This window comes from Berghia stephanieae, chromosome 1 (assembly GCF_034508935.2).
Source record: "Berghia stephanieae isolate SIO BIC M18660-M18661 chromosome 1, UCSD_Bste_1.3, whole genome shotgun sequence".
NCBI classification, from domain to species: Eukaryota; Metazoa; Mollusca; class Gastropoda; order Nudibranchia; family Aeolidiidae; genus Berghia; species Berghia stephanieae.
In genome coordinates this window covers 62,658,248-62,672,763 of record NC_088360.1, presented here as the reverse complement: position 1 = coordinate 62,672,763, position 14,516 = coordinate 62,658,248, and the positions used below count along the sequence as shown (strand labels likewise).

The 14,516-nt window shown below is 39.0% G+C and overlaps 1 protein-coding gene across 3 annotated transcripts in view; it reads right to left on the bottom strand.

Annotated features, from left to right (window-relative positions):
- LOC144979021 (metalloprotease TIKI1-like) overlaps window positions 1-14,516 on the bottom strand; it is a 316,998-nt gene that overhangs the window by 217,658 nt on the left and 84,824 nt on the right. For all 3 annotated transcript variants that reach the window (XM_078925638.1, XM_078925643.1, XM_078925646.1), the window contains exon 4: window positions 6,033-6,379. In XM_078925638.1, coding sequence (XP_078781764.1) covers window positions 6,033-6,379 — 347 coding nt within the window. The remainder of the gene's footprint in view (window positions 1-6,032; window positions 6,380-14,516) is intronic.

The following is a 14,516-nucleotide window of genomic DNA, read 5'->3' as shown; positions in this document are numbered from 1 at the left end:
TCTGACAACTCTCCGTCTTTCTGTCCTTCATCATCTTCATCGTGAACTGTTTCGTGGTTGTCATTATTATTAAATAAGAGCATCGCATTCGACCATCTCATTACCATATGCATTCTTCGGTTCCTTTACATCTGGGATGATCTCCATCGTGTGGCAATGCCCATGAAGCATTAAAGTCCAGTCCTACACCGCGCTAATCAGGCCAATATTAGAATATGCCAGCGCTATGGACCCGTACGCATAAAATAATATAGTCAAGATTCGAAAAGTAAAATGGGCAACTGCAAGATTCGCAACCGGATGCAAATCCAGAGACCCTGGCTGCGTCACGTCCTCCCTCCAGTCTCTTGACTGGAAAACATTGAAAAGCCAGCGCTAGGTTTCCCGTAGAAAACACAAATCTGTCAACGACCCGAAAGCATCCATCATAATCCCAAACTACATAAAAAGCAAACCAGATTGATACGCTACACATAGATACAATGCACCGAATTTAGATCCGCGATTTCCCGAGAGAATTTAGTTGCCGGCTACATGAATGAATACTTCCGTTAGTTGCTGACAACTATTCGTATTCCAATAATACTTCTGAACAGAAGAGAAAATGAAGCAAAAATTCTCAAATTCAAATTTTCCTCTGATTTTTTTCATAGCAAGCATTTTGAAATTGGTACTACAAGAATCAGAGGACAGCTTATTTTCTTTTAGCAGTCCGCCTACACTCTACACCTTTGCCACTCAAAAAACAAAGGCAGTGTTTTGTGTCGTTTTCAAATAAACACTGTCTGCATTTTAAGGGGCGACGTGAAAAATAGGGTGGGGGAAGATCAAAGAAAAAAGGCTGAGTGTTTCGAAAAGATCAGATCAGATCGGATCCAGATTACAAGGTAGTGCAAGGGATAGGAGGCAAAGTAAAGACACTTCCACGTGTGCACCTATCTGTACCTTGGAGTTGGGATTAGGGAACAGGTGAATCAAAACAAATAGTGTTCATGAATCTGTTGCCCGCTAGCTTGAATCTTTAATTTGTATAAGCTGTGCTCTGTTCTCTTCTTTCATCCTCCCCCTGCTCTTCCTGTTTTAATCACCACCATCATTGCCACCATCACCAGCGCGACCACAAAGACCGCTACAACGGCCACCACCACCACCACCACCAACACCACCACCACCACCACCACCACCACCACCACCACCACCATCATCATCATCATCATCATTATAATCGTCCTCGTCGTCTTCGTTGTGGTATTTGTCTACAAGAAGTTTTCAGGTTTACTGTTCTTTCTCTAATTCGCTGTCATTTATTTCACCAATTATTCACCCGTGCCAATTTCATACTGTATAGTAAGACAGATAACGTTAAGGTGAAGTAAAAAATATAAGATATTATAGTTATCAGCAAGAATACGCTCACACTCGTTCGAGCCGCCACCATATTGGGTATAACGTATCATGGTATACATCAACAGAAAGCTCATTCAATTCTCTATTTCAGTGTACATAAAGATGTTCATCTCAGTGCCCTGGATAAAAGAATATCGAAGTTTATGAAGTAACATCAAAAGATCGAGTTTGCAAATGTACTCAACTTCATTATACTTTATGTGCCCTCCTTTAACTTGATATAAATAAACCACTCGCCTTCGCATGGACTAAGTGAATCATTTATAAACTCTAGTGAGATTATCCCAGTTTCATCAAAGGGATGTTTCAAAAGATGCAAGTGGGTTAGGGAATCTCTTCCATAAAATTTACTCTGTTGTGTACCTGCCCTCGTCAATGTTCTAGACACCATGATTGACTTATACACATTTTCTAAGTGCATGTTTTCCTATGTAAATATAAAGGGAGGTAATTCTCCAAATATTCTGCTGTTAAATATGTTTATCAGAACAATGTTTTAAATGGTGCAATGCTTTCTTGAATAAATGTATAGTGTACAATTATAAGAATTTGTTCTCTCTGAGATAGAAATACATAGTAGAGTAAGGAGTTTGAGAGTGGTTGTGTTTGTCGAGAGAAAAGGGGGTACTTGCTTTGGAATCATATCAGTGTGTCACAAACCCAGTTTGTCACACGCCGATCCTGCCTCAACCTGTACATGGTGGAAGTTATCACCGACACTCTCAAAAGGTGTAAACGAATAGTTGATTGATCGATAGTAGGAATTGAATTCTATTTTTCAAATGTTTTCGCGACAGGGCATTCATTGTTGAAATTTTACAAAGTAATTTTCTTTGGCTTGCATACAAAATGAAACAAGCTTAATTGAAATTTTAGAGGGACCAGTTTGAAGGTGGAGAATGATAAACTTAAGTTACAACTAGTATTCAAGTGCTGAAATTATTACTGTCATCATTCCACACACACTTAAAGAAATAACAAAGCGATCGTATTCATGAGTCTTATTTTAAGAGATAATTTTGTTTGTATATAGATCAACTCAGTTTGTGTGAAAAAGTTCATTACAACTGGAAGCTATGAGAAGTATAAAATGAAGGGCTTAAATTAATGTAGGCAAACAAAAATATTCGAGATTTAAACAGATAGTCTGGTATCTTAATTTCTTATATGCAGGACAACGTAAAACGTAAGTAATTGTATATCATTTTGCACATCATATTTACAGTCTAACAAAGGAAGGCAAAGAAATAAACTAAGGCCTACTTGCGCTAATCTGGAGCCTGTGACAAACTGGCCCTGACAAACTGAGCAGTCTCCCTTGCCTTAGGATATGAATTGTCACTTTGTTTTTGTTTTGTTTTTTTTTTTGGGTTTTTTTTTTATTTTGGTATGTTTTCGTTTGTTCTTCTATCCAAACATGACTCTCAACTTGTGAGAAGCATCTCATGATGTGAGTCAAAATAAAATATCAATACCTTGGTCATCACTAATCATGCTAGAAGAATAATGGACAGGAGGTCACTTGCTGTGTTTTTTGTCCCCTTCTATGTCTCGGAATTAGATTAATTGCATTGCTTTGTCGTGACACTGGTCGGAGTCCTTGGCTACGGGGAAACAGTCAGATGTATAGTATTAGTTTTAGCAGTACATTTTTATCATTAATGTTTTCTGTCTTCCTTTGTAAAAGTATCTCTCGATAATGAATTGTAATACGTTCTTCTTTTAGTTGCTGCTGTTTTGAATATGATTTGTAAAAAAAAAGTATTGTATTTCACTTGTTAGGATCTTTTGATTGTGGCTTTGACTTCTAAGCGATCTCAAACTAAGTACACTGAGGGGTACTCTTGGAATATAAATCCCTGTCCTAGCCGCATTATTTACCTTTGTCTTATTTATTCGCAGGTGCCTTTGACTAAAGTATACTTTTAGACTACCTTATACATTTTCTGTCTTTTCAATGCCCTGAAATGACCTACATGCGTCGCAAACGCCGTAAAATTCTTTAAAACAAAGAAAACAATCCTTGACATGGAATAATTGAAGTACACAAGGTTGTGTCGCTCTATATCAGGAAACGTAATAATGATGGTAGTGATAATGGTAATGGTGGTGGTAGTAGTGATGGTGGAGGTCGTAATGGTGATGGTAATATTATTATTGTTATTGTTCTTATTGTTATTTTTATTATTATTCATAATACTATTATTTTTATTCTTATCGTCATTATCATTATTGTTATTATTATTATTATTATTATTATTATTATTATTATTATTATTATTATTATTATTATTATTATTATTATTATTATTATTATTATTATTATTATTATTGGTGGTATTACGTTTGTTGTATTTTTTGTGGTTATTAATGGTATCGTTATATATTTTGGTTCCATTTACCATTTTTTTCCCACTTTCATGTATGTTGTCATCAAAGTGTGTGATTTATTGGCGAAAGCCTAAGATTGAATACACTTCGTTGAAACTTCTTTTTTTTGTTTCAAATTAAGGTTGCTTGAGTATTCTGGACGTGAAGATTTAAAATGTTTTGAAAATGCGTGATATTTCAAACAAATGTCAAATTCGATACATTATTCAGGAAGGAATTAATTTCTGTTTAAATTTCCTGAAAAATTCGACATAAAATTCGTATTTTGTTATATATTTAAATCCAATTAAAATGGAAAAATAATTTGTGAGACCAAAGTACGCAGCGGAATACCAAACACTCATATTAATATACAGTAATGATAAAAATTTTAATTATTGAGAAAGATAATTAATATCCTTTAAAAACCTGTTTTGTTACCTTAAAAGGGCAATGACTCCGAAGTTAGTTCGCCAGCATTTAAGTTTAATAGGAAAATGTTGTGAATGAATGTTATTGTATTCAAGATTCGTAAATAATATCGACATCTAATGTTGTATCATCGTTCACAACTATCGTCTATTCTACTGGCTACCTTATTGGGAGTCATTCTGTATCCAACCGTCATTCTGTACAAATGTATCTTATGTTATGTTGTTTAATAACTGTTCTTAACTAACAATTTGGTTTGTTGATTCTTGGAATAATACGTCTTATATGATCTAAGAACACAACAAAATGGCGACGAGGATTTATGTACAAATTGTGGACTAAAAAACTAATAACTATTCACAACTGTGGAAATGAACATTTCATATTAAAGTGTTTGCAGTTACTAGTAATTGACAAAGTAATATACAAGAACAGTGACTATTCTGTCACCTGGGATCTTATCGCTTCGTGTGGGTTCGTGGAACGAAGATTTATAAAGTATGGCTTTGCTTGGACGTATCGAGGAATTCCATTTGACTGGTGATTAAGAATCTTACTGGAACAGCATTTCCTGGCAAACGATGTTTCATTGAAAAGAAAGAAAACGACTGTTTTTCTTAGTGTTTTGGATCCGACACATACGACCTTTTGAAAAGCATTCTTTCACCGAAGAAAACAGCAGAAAAATCGGATGATCAACTAAAAACGACGTTATTGAATCATCTCCGTCCAAAATCTCTCGTGATTTATGAAAGATTTAAATTTTACAACGGAAAACAAGGTCAACATGAATCGATTGCTGATGACATCGCATCACTTCGACGTCTTGATCAGCACTGTGATTTCAAATAGTTCCTGGAGGATATCTTACGGGATAAAGTTGTCTGCGGGCTGAGAAGCGTAAGAAGTCAACGAAAGCTACTACAGATTGAAATTGCTCAAACAATGGAAAGTGCAAACCTCAACGCTTTTCAATGAACGATTCGCCAAAGTCAGCGTAGTCCACAAAACCGTTCAACAAGGACTCAAACAAGGAAATAGCAGCACGAACAACAACAACAACAATGATAAGAGACGGACAGAATCAAAATACTACAGGTGTGGCTAATCAAATGCTACAGGTGTGGCTATATTAATAATACACCAGTCAAGTGTAAATTCAAGACGGATACTTGCAACGCTTGAAAACGGAAGTGGAATCATGATACGTGCTTAGAGCTATTTATCACTGCAATGACTTTGTCATTTATTAATGATAATCGGTCTGTATATGAAACTGTATCGGCTATATATAAGTGTTTATTTTGTTAATGATGACAGATTTAACAAGACATACTTTGGTACAGTGACATAAATAGACAGTGCTTTTAATATGAGGTATGAATGTAGTAGATTACTCAATTTTGCTACCTCCTTACTTTTCCTTTTTGTGGACTATAGTCAAAATCAGTTGCCAAACTATTACGCTGGTTTTGTTGCTGTTTACAGTTCGTAACTTATGTGGATTATTAAAAGGTACATTATGCAGTCAACCAACACATTATAAATGCAATTCAAAGAAATGGCCTATTGGAATCACATAAATAGTGACAATATGCCACCAGGAACACATTAGAAGCTCTCTCATGGATTCCAATTAAGGGATGCCAAAATAAATTATAGTCAGCGACGAAGCATACAAACAGAGGCATGTGGTTCAAAACAAAATTAAGAGAGTATCTCACTGGAAGCCAGAGAAGCGAAGCTTCATTAATGGCCTAGGATATACTCGGAGATACGACGCGATTTCGTCGAGTAGAGGCTTTACGAAATCAAAAACTCACCTGCGACAAATTAAGTTGATTGAGAGGTACGCATTGCTCCTCCACTCGTTCCACAGCGCCGGTAACCTTCCCATCACGCTCCGCGTGTTGTGCTAAATATAAATCCAACACAGGTATACCACGTGATCTGACGTCAGATTCTGTCAATGATTTAACCATCAGCATCACCCAGACAGGCCGTTTCTTACGCCAGTTCCCCGTGATTGCGTTGAAGAGGTAATCGGCGAACAATCCTTTTTCCTTTTGTTCGGGACTCATCCATTCTGGCATGCTGGCACGGACATAGTCCATATGTTGTTGGAGCCGATCATAAAGTTCACCGGGAAGATGATCGGATAAAGTCTGGCCTGAGGAATGATACGTACATTACAATTCAAGAACATTGTCTCTTCACTAGGAACATAAGGAACAGATCATTAAAACCACTGCTTTTGTCACCATAACAGATGCATATAACATCGTACATCGAGAGCGGACGAACAGAATAGAAAAAAAAAGCAAGGAGCAGTACGCTTACATAAAATTGGACCCAGGGGTTGCATTTTAATACCACTATCACTACTACAACTGCTATTACTACCACTATTACTACTACCTACGTACTACTACTACTACTACTACTACTACCTACGTACTACTACTACTACTACTACTACTACTACTACTACTACTACTACTACTACTACTACTACTACTACTACTGTGGCGTAGTTGCACACATATGTAATGGCTTGTGATCGCATAGTGGTGTTTTTGATAGACGGTAGTATTATCCTTTGCGTTGTGTTGTAGATGTTAATAATGACGAAAGAGTTCAAGGGCCGATGATGATAACTGAATGTACAACATCAAGACATTCAAATAAAAGTCCAGATTCCAAGTTTCATTTCTTACAGCTTTATTTGTTGTGATAAATTCCAAACCCAAATCAAATATCATGGTCATAATTCAATCAGTTTCATAAATTCCGAATTCGTAAAATCAATCCAAATGTAAAGTCATTTTGCCTAAGTATCCATTTTCAATATACGTAGAATATTTCTAAGTCCGTAAAATAAGGATTCTTAGTAAGATGTTAGAACTTAGGAAAATGCAGCTCATCGTAAAGTAGAATCAGAATAGTAATCTAGAATCTAGCAACACTATCTTTTTCCTCTATTGTAAATTATTTCAAGCCACACCTCTTACTAGTTTTGAAAGTTCCCTGTCAGTCTACAATCCAACCCCTAAGAGTAAGATCAAATCATATTCAAACCTGAAACGTCAATTCCTACATATTAATGCCTTTTATGATATAATATTACTTTTGGTAAACCTCAGTTTTACGTTCAGTACACTCAAATAATCTGTACGCCCAAATAATAAATTCCAACTATAATTTGATACTATTATCCCCAAATACCAAGTAACACCGATCAAAGAAAGTAATTTTCTAGTACTCAATATAATGACCAAGTTTAACTGAACTCATTAAACCCATTTGCTATAAGCTAATTCTCTTACACTACTACTACTACTACTACTACTACTACTACTACTACTACTACTACTACTACTACTACTTCTACTACTACTACTACTACTATTACTATTAATAGTTATACTACTACTACTACTACTACTACTACTACTACTACTACTACTACTACTACTTGTCACAAAGTGCGCACGTAAACCGTATGCTTATGTAGCGCAGTTTGCAACCTTGTTTATGTGTGCTATATTCAAGCTACGACACCGATCAATAACCAAACACAATACGTTGATAAAGGTTTTGAAGCTAAATGAAGATATATTTTATTACAATATAACAAAGATATTATGAGATATGAAGATGAAATGATAGATGTCATAAGTATGAAATCAAATGGATGGATGACAAATTGATGGAGATGGTGTGATGATGAATATGATATGAAAGCGATATGAAAATATATAATTAAATCAATTAATTATCAATACTTTACCAAACCGCTACCACATCAGACAATCTCACAGATAGGTTGCAACCATCACAGTCATACAGGCAACTAATAATTAACTAACTAACTAAACACAATCCAGACGTGTAGAAGAAAGCCAAAAGAGTGTCCTTGATATTCAACAAAAACTGTAAGGTTGTTCTAATATTGTTAATTTGTCTCTTCTTGAAATTGTTCTGATTTCACAGTATTCATAAACAGATCAATTGTTTCTCAATGTTCTGATATTAAAATAAGCAAATGGTTCTTCACAGGTAACTTATAAAACAGGCAAATGTTCAGTTTCTATTAGTGTCAAGCTATGAGCGTATAGCCTAAAGTTGGCTTGTTAAAGCCCAGCCTCCAACGGCTCATTCACAGAGCCGAACAGATTATAGAAATCACAAATTAAGTCTACACAAGACTTTAATCAAACTCTACACAAGAGTTATAACACAACTTGATTCAGCTCAAACTTTGAGCACCGCAAAGTCTACACAAGACTTAAATCACACTCTACACAAGAGTTAACACAAAACGTGTTTCAGCTCGAACTTTGAGCACTACAAAGTCTACACAAGACTTTAATCTAACTCTACACAAGAGTTAAACAAATGAGCCTAAAAGACTCCGCTGTGGTTATCGCTTAGAGACTATGAGCCTAAAAGACTCCGCTGAGTGGTCTCTTTTGAGACAATGAGCCTAAAAGACTCCGCTGAGTGGTCTCAAGAAACTGCTCAAAACTCTGGCATTTATAGGCAAAAATCAAGCAAACGAAGCAAAATTCTACCCACACAACCGGATGTTAGTCATATCCGTAAACATCTGAAATTCCTTAAAACTCCCCCAGATTCCATAATCATGGACAACAACAACCCATCCTGATACCGGACATCCTCATATCAAGGATAAATAAATTCGTCAGCCCCATAGTTACGAGATATCAATCAAGCCATACCATAACAAAGTCACTCCCGTAGAATACAGGGATCCTACTTTGCTTATAAGTTTACGGAGAAAACAAGATTGATGCCTTTCTCACAATAACACCCACACTACGTAGTTTAATTGAAACTTCCGGGCCATAGGTGCATGATCTGATACGACCTGTATCAACAAAAGAAGGGTTGTTCCAGAGGGATTACAATAACAACAACAACTAATACTACGACGACGTACATCCTGTCGTAAACTGACGCCTACACGGAAGCGTTTCGTTACATATCTCCCCCCTAAGACTAAATTTGGTACAACATTTAGTTAGATCATCGAAATGCCTCAAGATCACATCGATCTCGATAAATAATCTGGACCATGATTATCCTTCCCTTTTACGGAACGTAGGACAAATCGGTATTGATTAAGCAAGAGAACCACCTCATCAGTCTCCCATTCTCTGATTTCGCCCTGTTCAGATACAGAAGTGGGGCATGATCAGTTTCAATTATAAATTCTTTACCACTGAAATACACATTTAGTGTTTTCACAGCCCAAACTACGGCCAGACATTCCTTCTCAACAACAGAGTACCTCTGCTCCCGCGGTAACAATTTCCTGCTTAAATAGGTAACTGGATATTTGACTCCATCATGCTCCTGAGATAGCACACACCTAATCCTGTGTCGCTGGCGTCCGTAGATAAAATAAACGGCTTATCATAATCTGGAAGGCGCAACACGGATCCGATGTAAGCATATTTTTCAGCGTTTGGAAGGCTCTCTTCTGTGGTTCGTCCCAAATCACTCTGTTGGGCATGCCTTTCTTTGTCGCGTCTGTCAGGGGAGCTGCCACTGCTGAGAAGTTTGGCACATAACGTCGGTAGAATGATGCCAGCCCAAGAAAACTTCTCATTTGTTTCTTGTTCGAGGGTAAGTTTGCCTCTTGGATCGATTTGACCTTGTCCATGGTTGGCCTTAAATTCCCTCCACCAATAGAATGGCCTAAAAACTCCACCTCCGGGAAACCAAGCAGGCACTTTGACGGTTTCGCCGTCAAGCCGCAATCACGCAACCTTTGAAGAACTGTCCTTAACGTTTTTAAATGTTCATCCCATGTTGCAGTGTGAATGAGAATATCGTCGATGTAGTTTTTCACGTTGGGAAGTCCACCAACGACTTTTCTCATCATCCGCGAGAACGCGGAGGGCGCCCCTTGAAGTCCGAAGGGCATTACAGTAAACTGCATCAGTCCTAACTCTGTTGCAAATGCCGTTTTCTCCTTGGTCCTGTCTGACAATGGAATTTGCCAGAATCCACGGATAAATCAATCTTTGAGACAAAGTGACATGATGTCCCAATTTCTTGAAACAGATCATCAAGTCTAGGCATTGGTTCCGCATCGAACACCGTAATGTTGTTAAGGGATCTGAAGTCCACACAATAACGAATGGTTCCGTCCTTCTTCTTGACAACGACAGATGGCGAACAATACGGACTATCCGATGGCTCGATTATCCCGGCGCGAAGCATGGCCTTCACTTCTTCTTTTAATGTGGTTTTTAATGCTTGAGGCACGGGATATGGTTTCTTTCTGACTGGACAATCCGACGTCAAACGGATGTCGTAGATGTAATTATTCGTGCGTCCTGGCACATCGGTCAATACGTCATCAAAATCCTGGAGCATGCCCTGCAATTGACCTATCTGCTGAGGACTCATTCCTTCATGCAGGATGACATCGTCTTTGGTCTCAGTCTGTTTCAGAGCAGGCAATTCCATCCGAGGAAGAACCTTTTCTCCATCACCATCGTTATCTTCGATAACCGCTGCCACGGCACATTGAAGAACACCGACTTCATTCTCCTTCTCCACGTCTCTCACGTAGTACCTTTTCAGCAAATTGACGTGGTATGTCCTTCTGGTGTTGTCTATATTAATGACGTAATTATTCGGACCCGTGACATCTTTCACTTCAAAAGGACCCTGCCACTTCAATTCCAGTTTGTTATGTTTCGTGGGCAGTAAGAGCAATACTTTATCTCCCTTTTCAAATGACCTTACTTTGGCCTTTTTGTCAAAATGTGCCTTGTAACGCGAGGATGAATACTGCAGGTTATCGTGTGCTGCCTTCACAGTATTCTCTATCTTTTCCCTTAAATCGACTACGTATTGATACGTCGTTTTCACATCCGGGTCTTCTATGTCTTCGGTCCATAGTTCCCGTAATATTTTCATCGGTCCTCTCACAGGCCTTCCAAATAAGAGCTCAAACGGAGAGAAACCAAGAGATTCCTGAGGAGCCTCCCTGTATGAAAATAATGCAGCATTGATGTATCTGTCCCAGTCTGAGGTCGCTCTGCAGCCAACCTCTTGAGCATTCCTTTTAAAGTTCCATTAAATCTCTCTACAAGCCCATTGGCTTGTGGGTGATAAGGACTAGTAGTGATTTGTTTTACGGAGAGCAGTCTGCATACTTCCTTCATCAGGTCTGATGTGAATTGCGTCCCCCTGTCGCTTAGCATCTCCTTAGGTATTCCCGTGCGGCTAAAGATGTCAACCAATCCTTCTGCTACTCTTTCTGTTTCCATACTCTTCAGAGCAATGGCCTCTGGATACCTCGTACAGTAATCCACCACAGTGAGTATATATCGGTTTCCTCTATCTGATGCCGGCATGATGGGGCCAATTAGATCCACTGCTACCCGACTGAAGGGTTCATCGATGAGCGGAACTTTAGTAAGAGGGACCTTAGGGGTGATTCCTCTCGGAGCTGACCTTTGACACTGGTCGCAAGACTGACAAAATCTCATGACATCCTCCCAAATATTTGGCCAGTAAAAATTACTCAGTATTCGATCTGTCGTTTTCTTTGCCGCGAGATGTCCAGAGAGTACACTTTCATGGGCCAACCGCATGACTGAATTACGCAGGCATTTTGGTACGACAACTTGCTTTACCAAATCCCCGTGCTCAACCCTTGGAGATTGAAAATAGCGGATCAGCAAACCTCTGTCATAGGCATACCAACTGGTATTACTCTTGCCTGTGTTTCTTACCTCTCCTCTGGTAGCAGCATCCCTCGCAGCTTTTAGTGTGATGTCATGCTTTTGTTTCTCCTTTAGTTCGTCGACGCTTACACCTGTCTCTATAGATGGAGCTGTGACCAAGTCTTTGATCTTGCGTTCACGTTGCCCTCGTGTTTGTACGGCGCTCAGTTCATCTCCATGACCCAATTCCTGCTCGTCAGTAATTGTTTTTACATGCATTCCTGGGCATTTGGCACCTTCAATATTCCCAAGTATAACGTCATGCAATGGGGATTCTAACTCGACGACTGACAATCTCCCGGTAAAATAGGGGCATTCCAAATAAGCTTCACCGTGTGGTGCGGAAATAGCCTCTCCGTTAGCCAAGTAGATCAGGACCTTTTTATTCCAGTCATCCTTACTCTTGTTTATCAGTCCTTTTCTGACGATGACACAACTACTGCCGCTATCACGTAACACATTCACCTTTTTCCCATTCAACCATCCGACGGCCACCGGCATTACAGGTGCGACTGGCACATGTCCTGAGCACGCTGCAGAAATCATTGGCATCTCACATCCGCACTTTAATTCCACCTTATCATGTCTCAAACATTTCTGTGGTTCATGATCTTCTGTGATCGCGGAGACTTGTTCTATACCGGTAGGTGCCTTCCTGTCTTCGTGCCTCTTCTTCTCACGGCAATCTTTTATTAAGTGTCCTTTTCGCCGACAGTAATAACAAAAGGGACTCTCGACCACAGCAGCAGCTTGCTTCTTTTGTCGACAATCTCGTGCCATATGTCCTGGCCGTTTACAGTTGTGGCAAACCATTTGGCTAGCGAAGCGGGTAGTGTCCTTCATTACGTTGTTTCGACTACTTTCATTGACGTTCTTTGATTTTTCTTGAGCCACTCCACTTTTGGAAAATGTTCCTGCGACACCGTGCGCTTCAATGTACTTTTCTCCTAAATCTATTACTTCCCTTGCTGTCTTCGGTTGTCTTTCTTTTATGAAAATCGTCAAATCCCGACCGCAGACACTGACAAGCTGTTCCTTCAATATCATATCCAGAATGTCAGCAACTGAGTCCTTCCTTTTCCCCGACAACTCAATCCATTTTTCCATATAACTCTCCAATCTAGTCGCAAACTGGCTAAAACGCTCCCCTTGTTCCGGTCTACTCTTCCTAAATTTTCCATTGAATCCATCATCCGTTAGATTATAACGTCTCAATAAAGCCGCTTTTACTACCCCATAATCGATGGCATCTTCATCACTCAGTCGAGTGTAGACGTCCAGTGCTTTCCCTTTGAGAAGTGCAGACAACTGGATTGCCCAATCCCTGCATTCCCAGCCGTTGACTTTAGCGTATCTCTCGAAACGGAGCAGATAGCTGTCCATATGATCCTTGTTTTCGTCAAAACATGGAAGTCGAGGACTCTTAACAGTAGGAGCATGAGTAAATGATCGAATGTCACTTGTCATACTGTCGTTGTTGGAGGAAGCCTGACACTCCGACTTTAACCTAAGCAGTTCAAGCTCTTTCTCCATCAGAGCTTCTTGTCTTTGAGCTCGTGCTCTGCTTATCTCCTCCTCTTCTTTGGCACGTTCTCTCTCCTTCTCTTTTCTCTCTTCATCTTCTTGTAACTGGGCTGTCACCCAAGCACGGAGATCTTCACCCCTTAACTCCAATTTTTCTCCAAGTTTAATTAATCTTTCCACATCCATCTCTAGGACAATTAATCAAACCAATTCAAATTCAAATAAACAAACTTCAATATGTTTATCAACACTGTTGCCGTAATTGTTACTTTCACGTAGAATAAAGTGGTACTACAAGTAACCTTATAACGATACGCGTCAATATAAATCCCTACACGGAATCAAAACAGGCAACTAATACCGATCCCTACATGGAACCCAACATTGATCTATATAGACTCAGATAATACATAGAATCAAACTACTGATTTATTACAGGTCCTCACACGGAACCAACCAAATCTTCACCCAGATTCAATTGCAGAATCAACAAAATATCTTCACCCAGATTCTTACACAGAATCAATACCTTGACTTACTATATGTGCATAGAGAGTCAAAACAAATGATTTAATACAGATCCTCACACGGGACCAACACAATCTTCACCCAGATTCCTACACGGAATCAAATTACCCCAACAACCACCTTCGTTCCTTACAAAAGGGAGAGGGGGGACAATGGAGGCTTCACAGCGCGAGTACCGCTTTCGCGCTAAGTCAGTGATCCGTATCACTATGACAGATGACTGACAACGTATAACCGAACAAGTGAAAATTACCAGAATAACTTGTATTACACCTTGCGTATAATGACAGTCTTATAACCATTAAATGGATACCAATTTGCTTTAAGCTCAAAGATAGTATCTATCTCAAGTTTGAAACAACTCCCTAACCTGTCTCAACAATTGTTTGGTCGCGATGTCTCTTGAATGCACAACAATAAGAATCCCACTTCTGACACCAAATTATGTCACAAAGTGCGCACGTAAACCGTATGCTTATGTAGCGC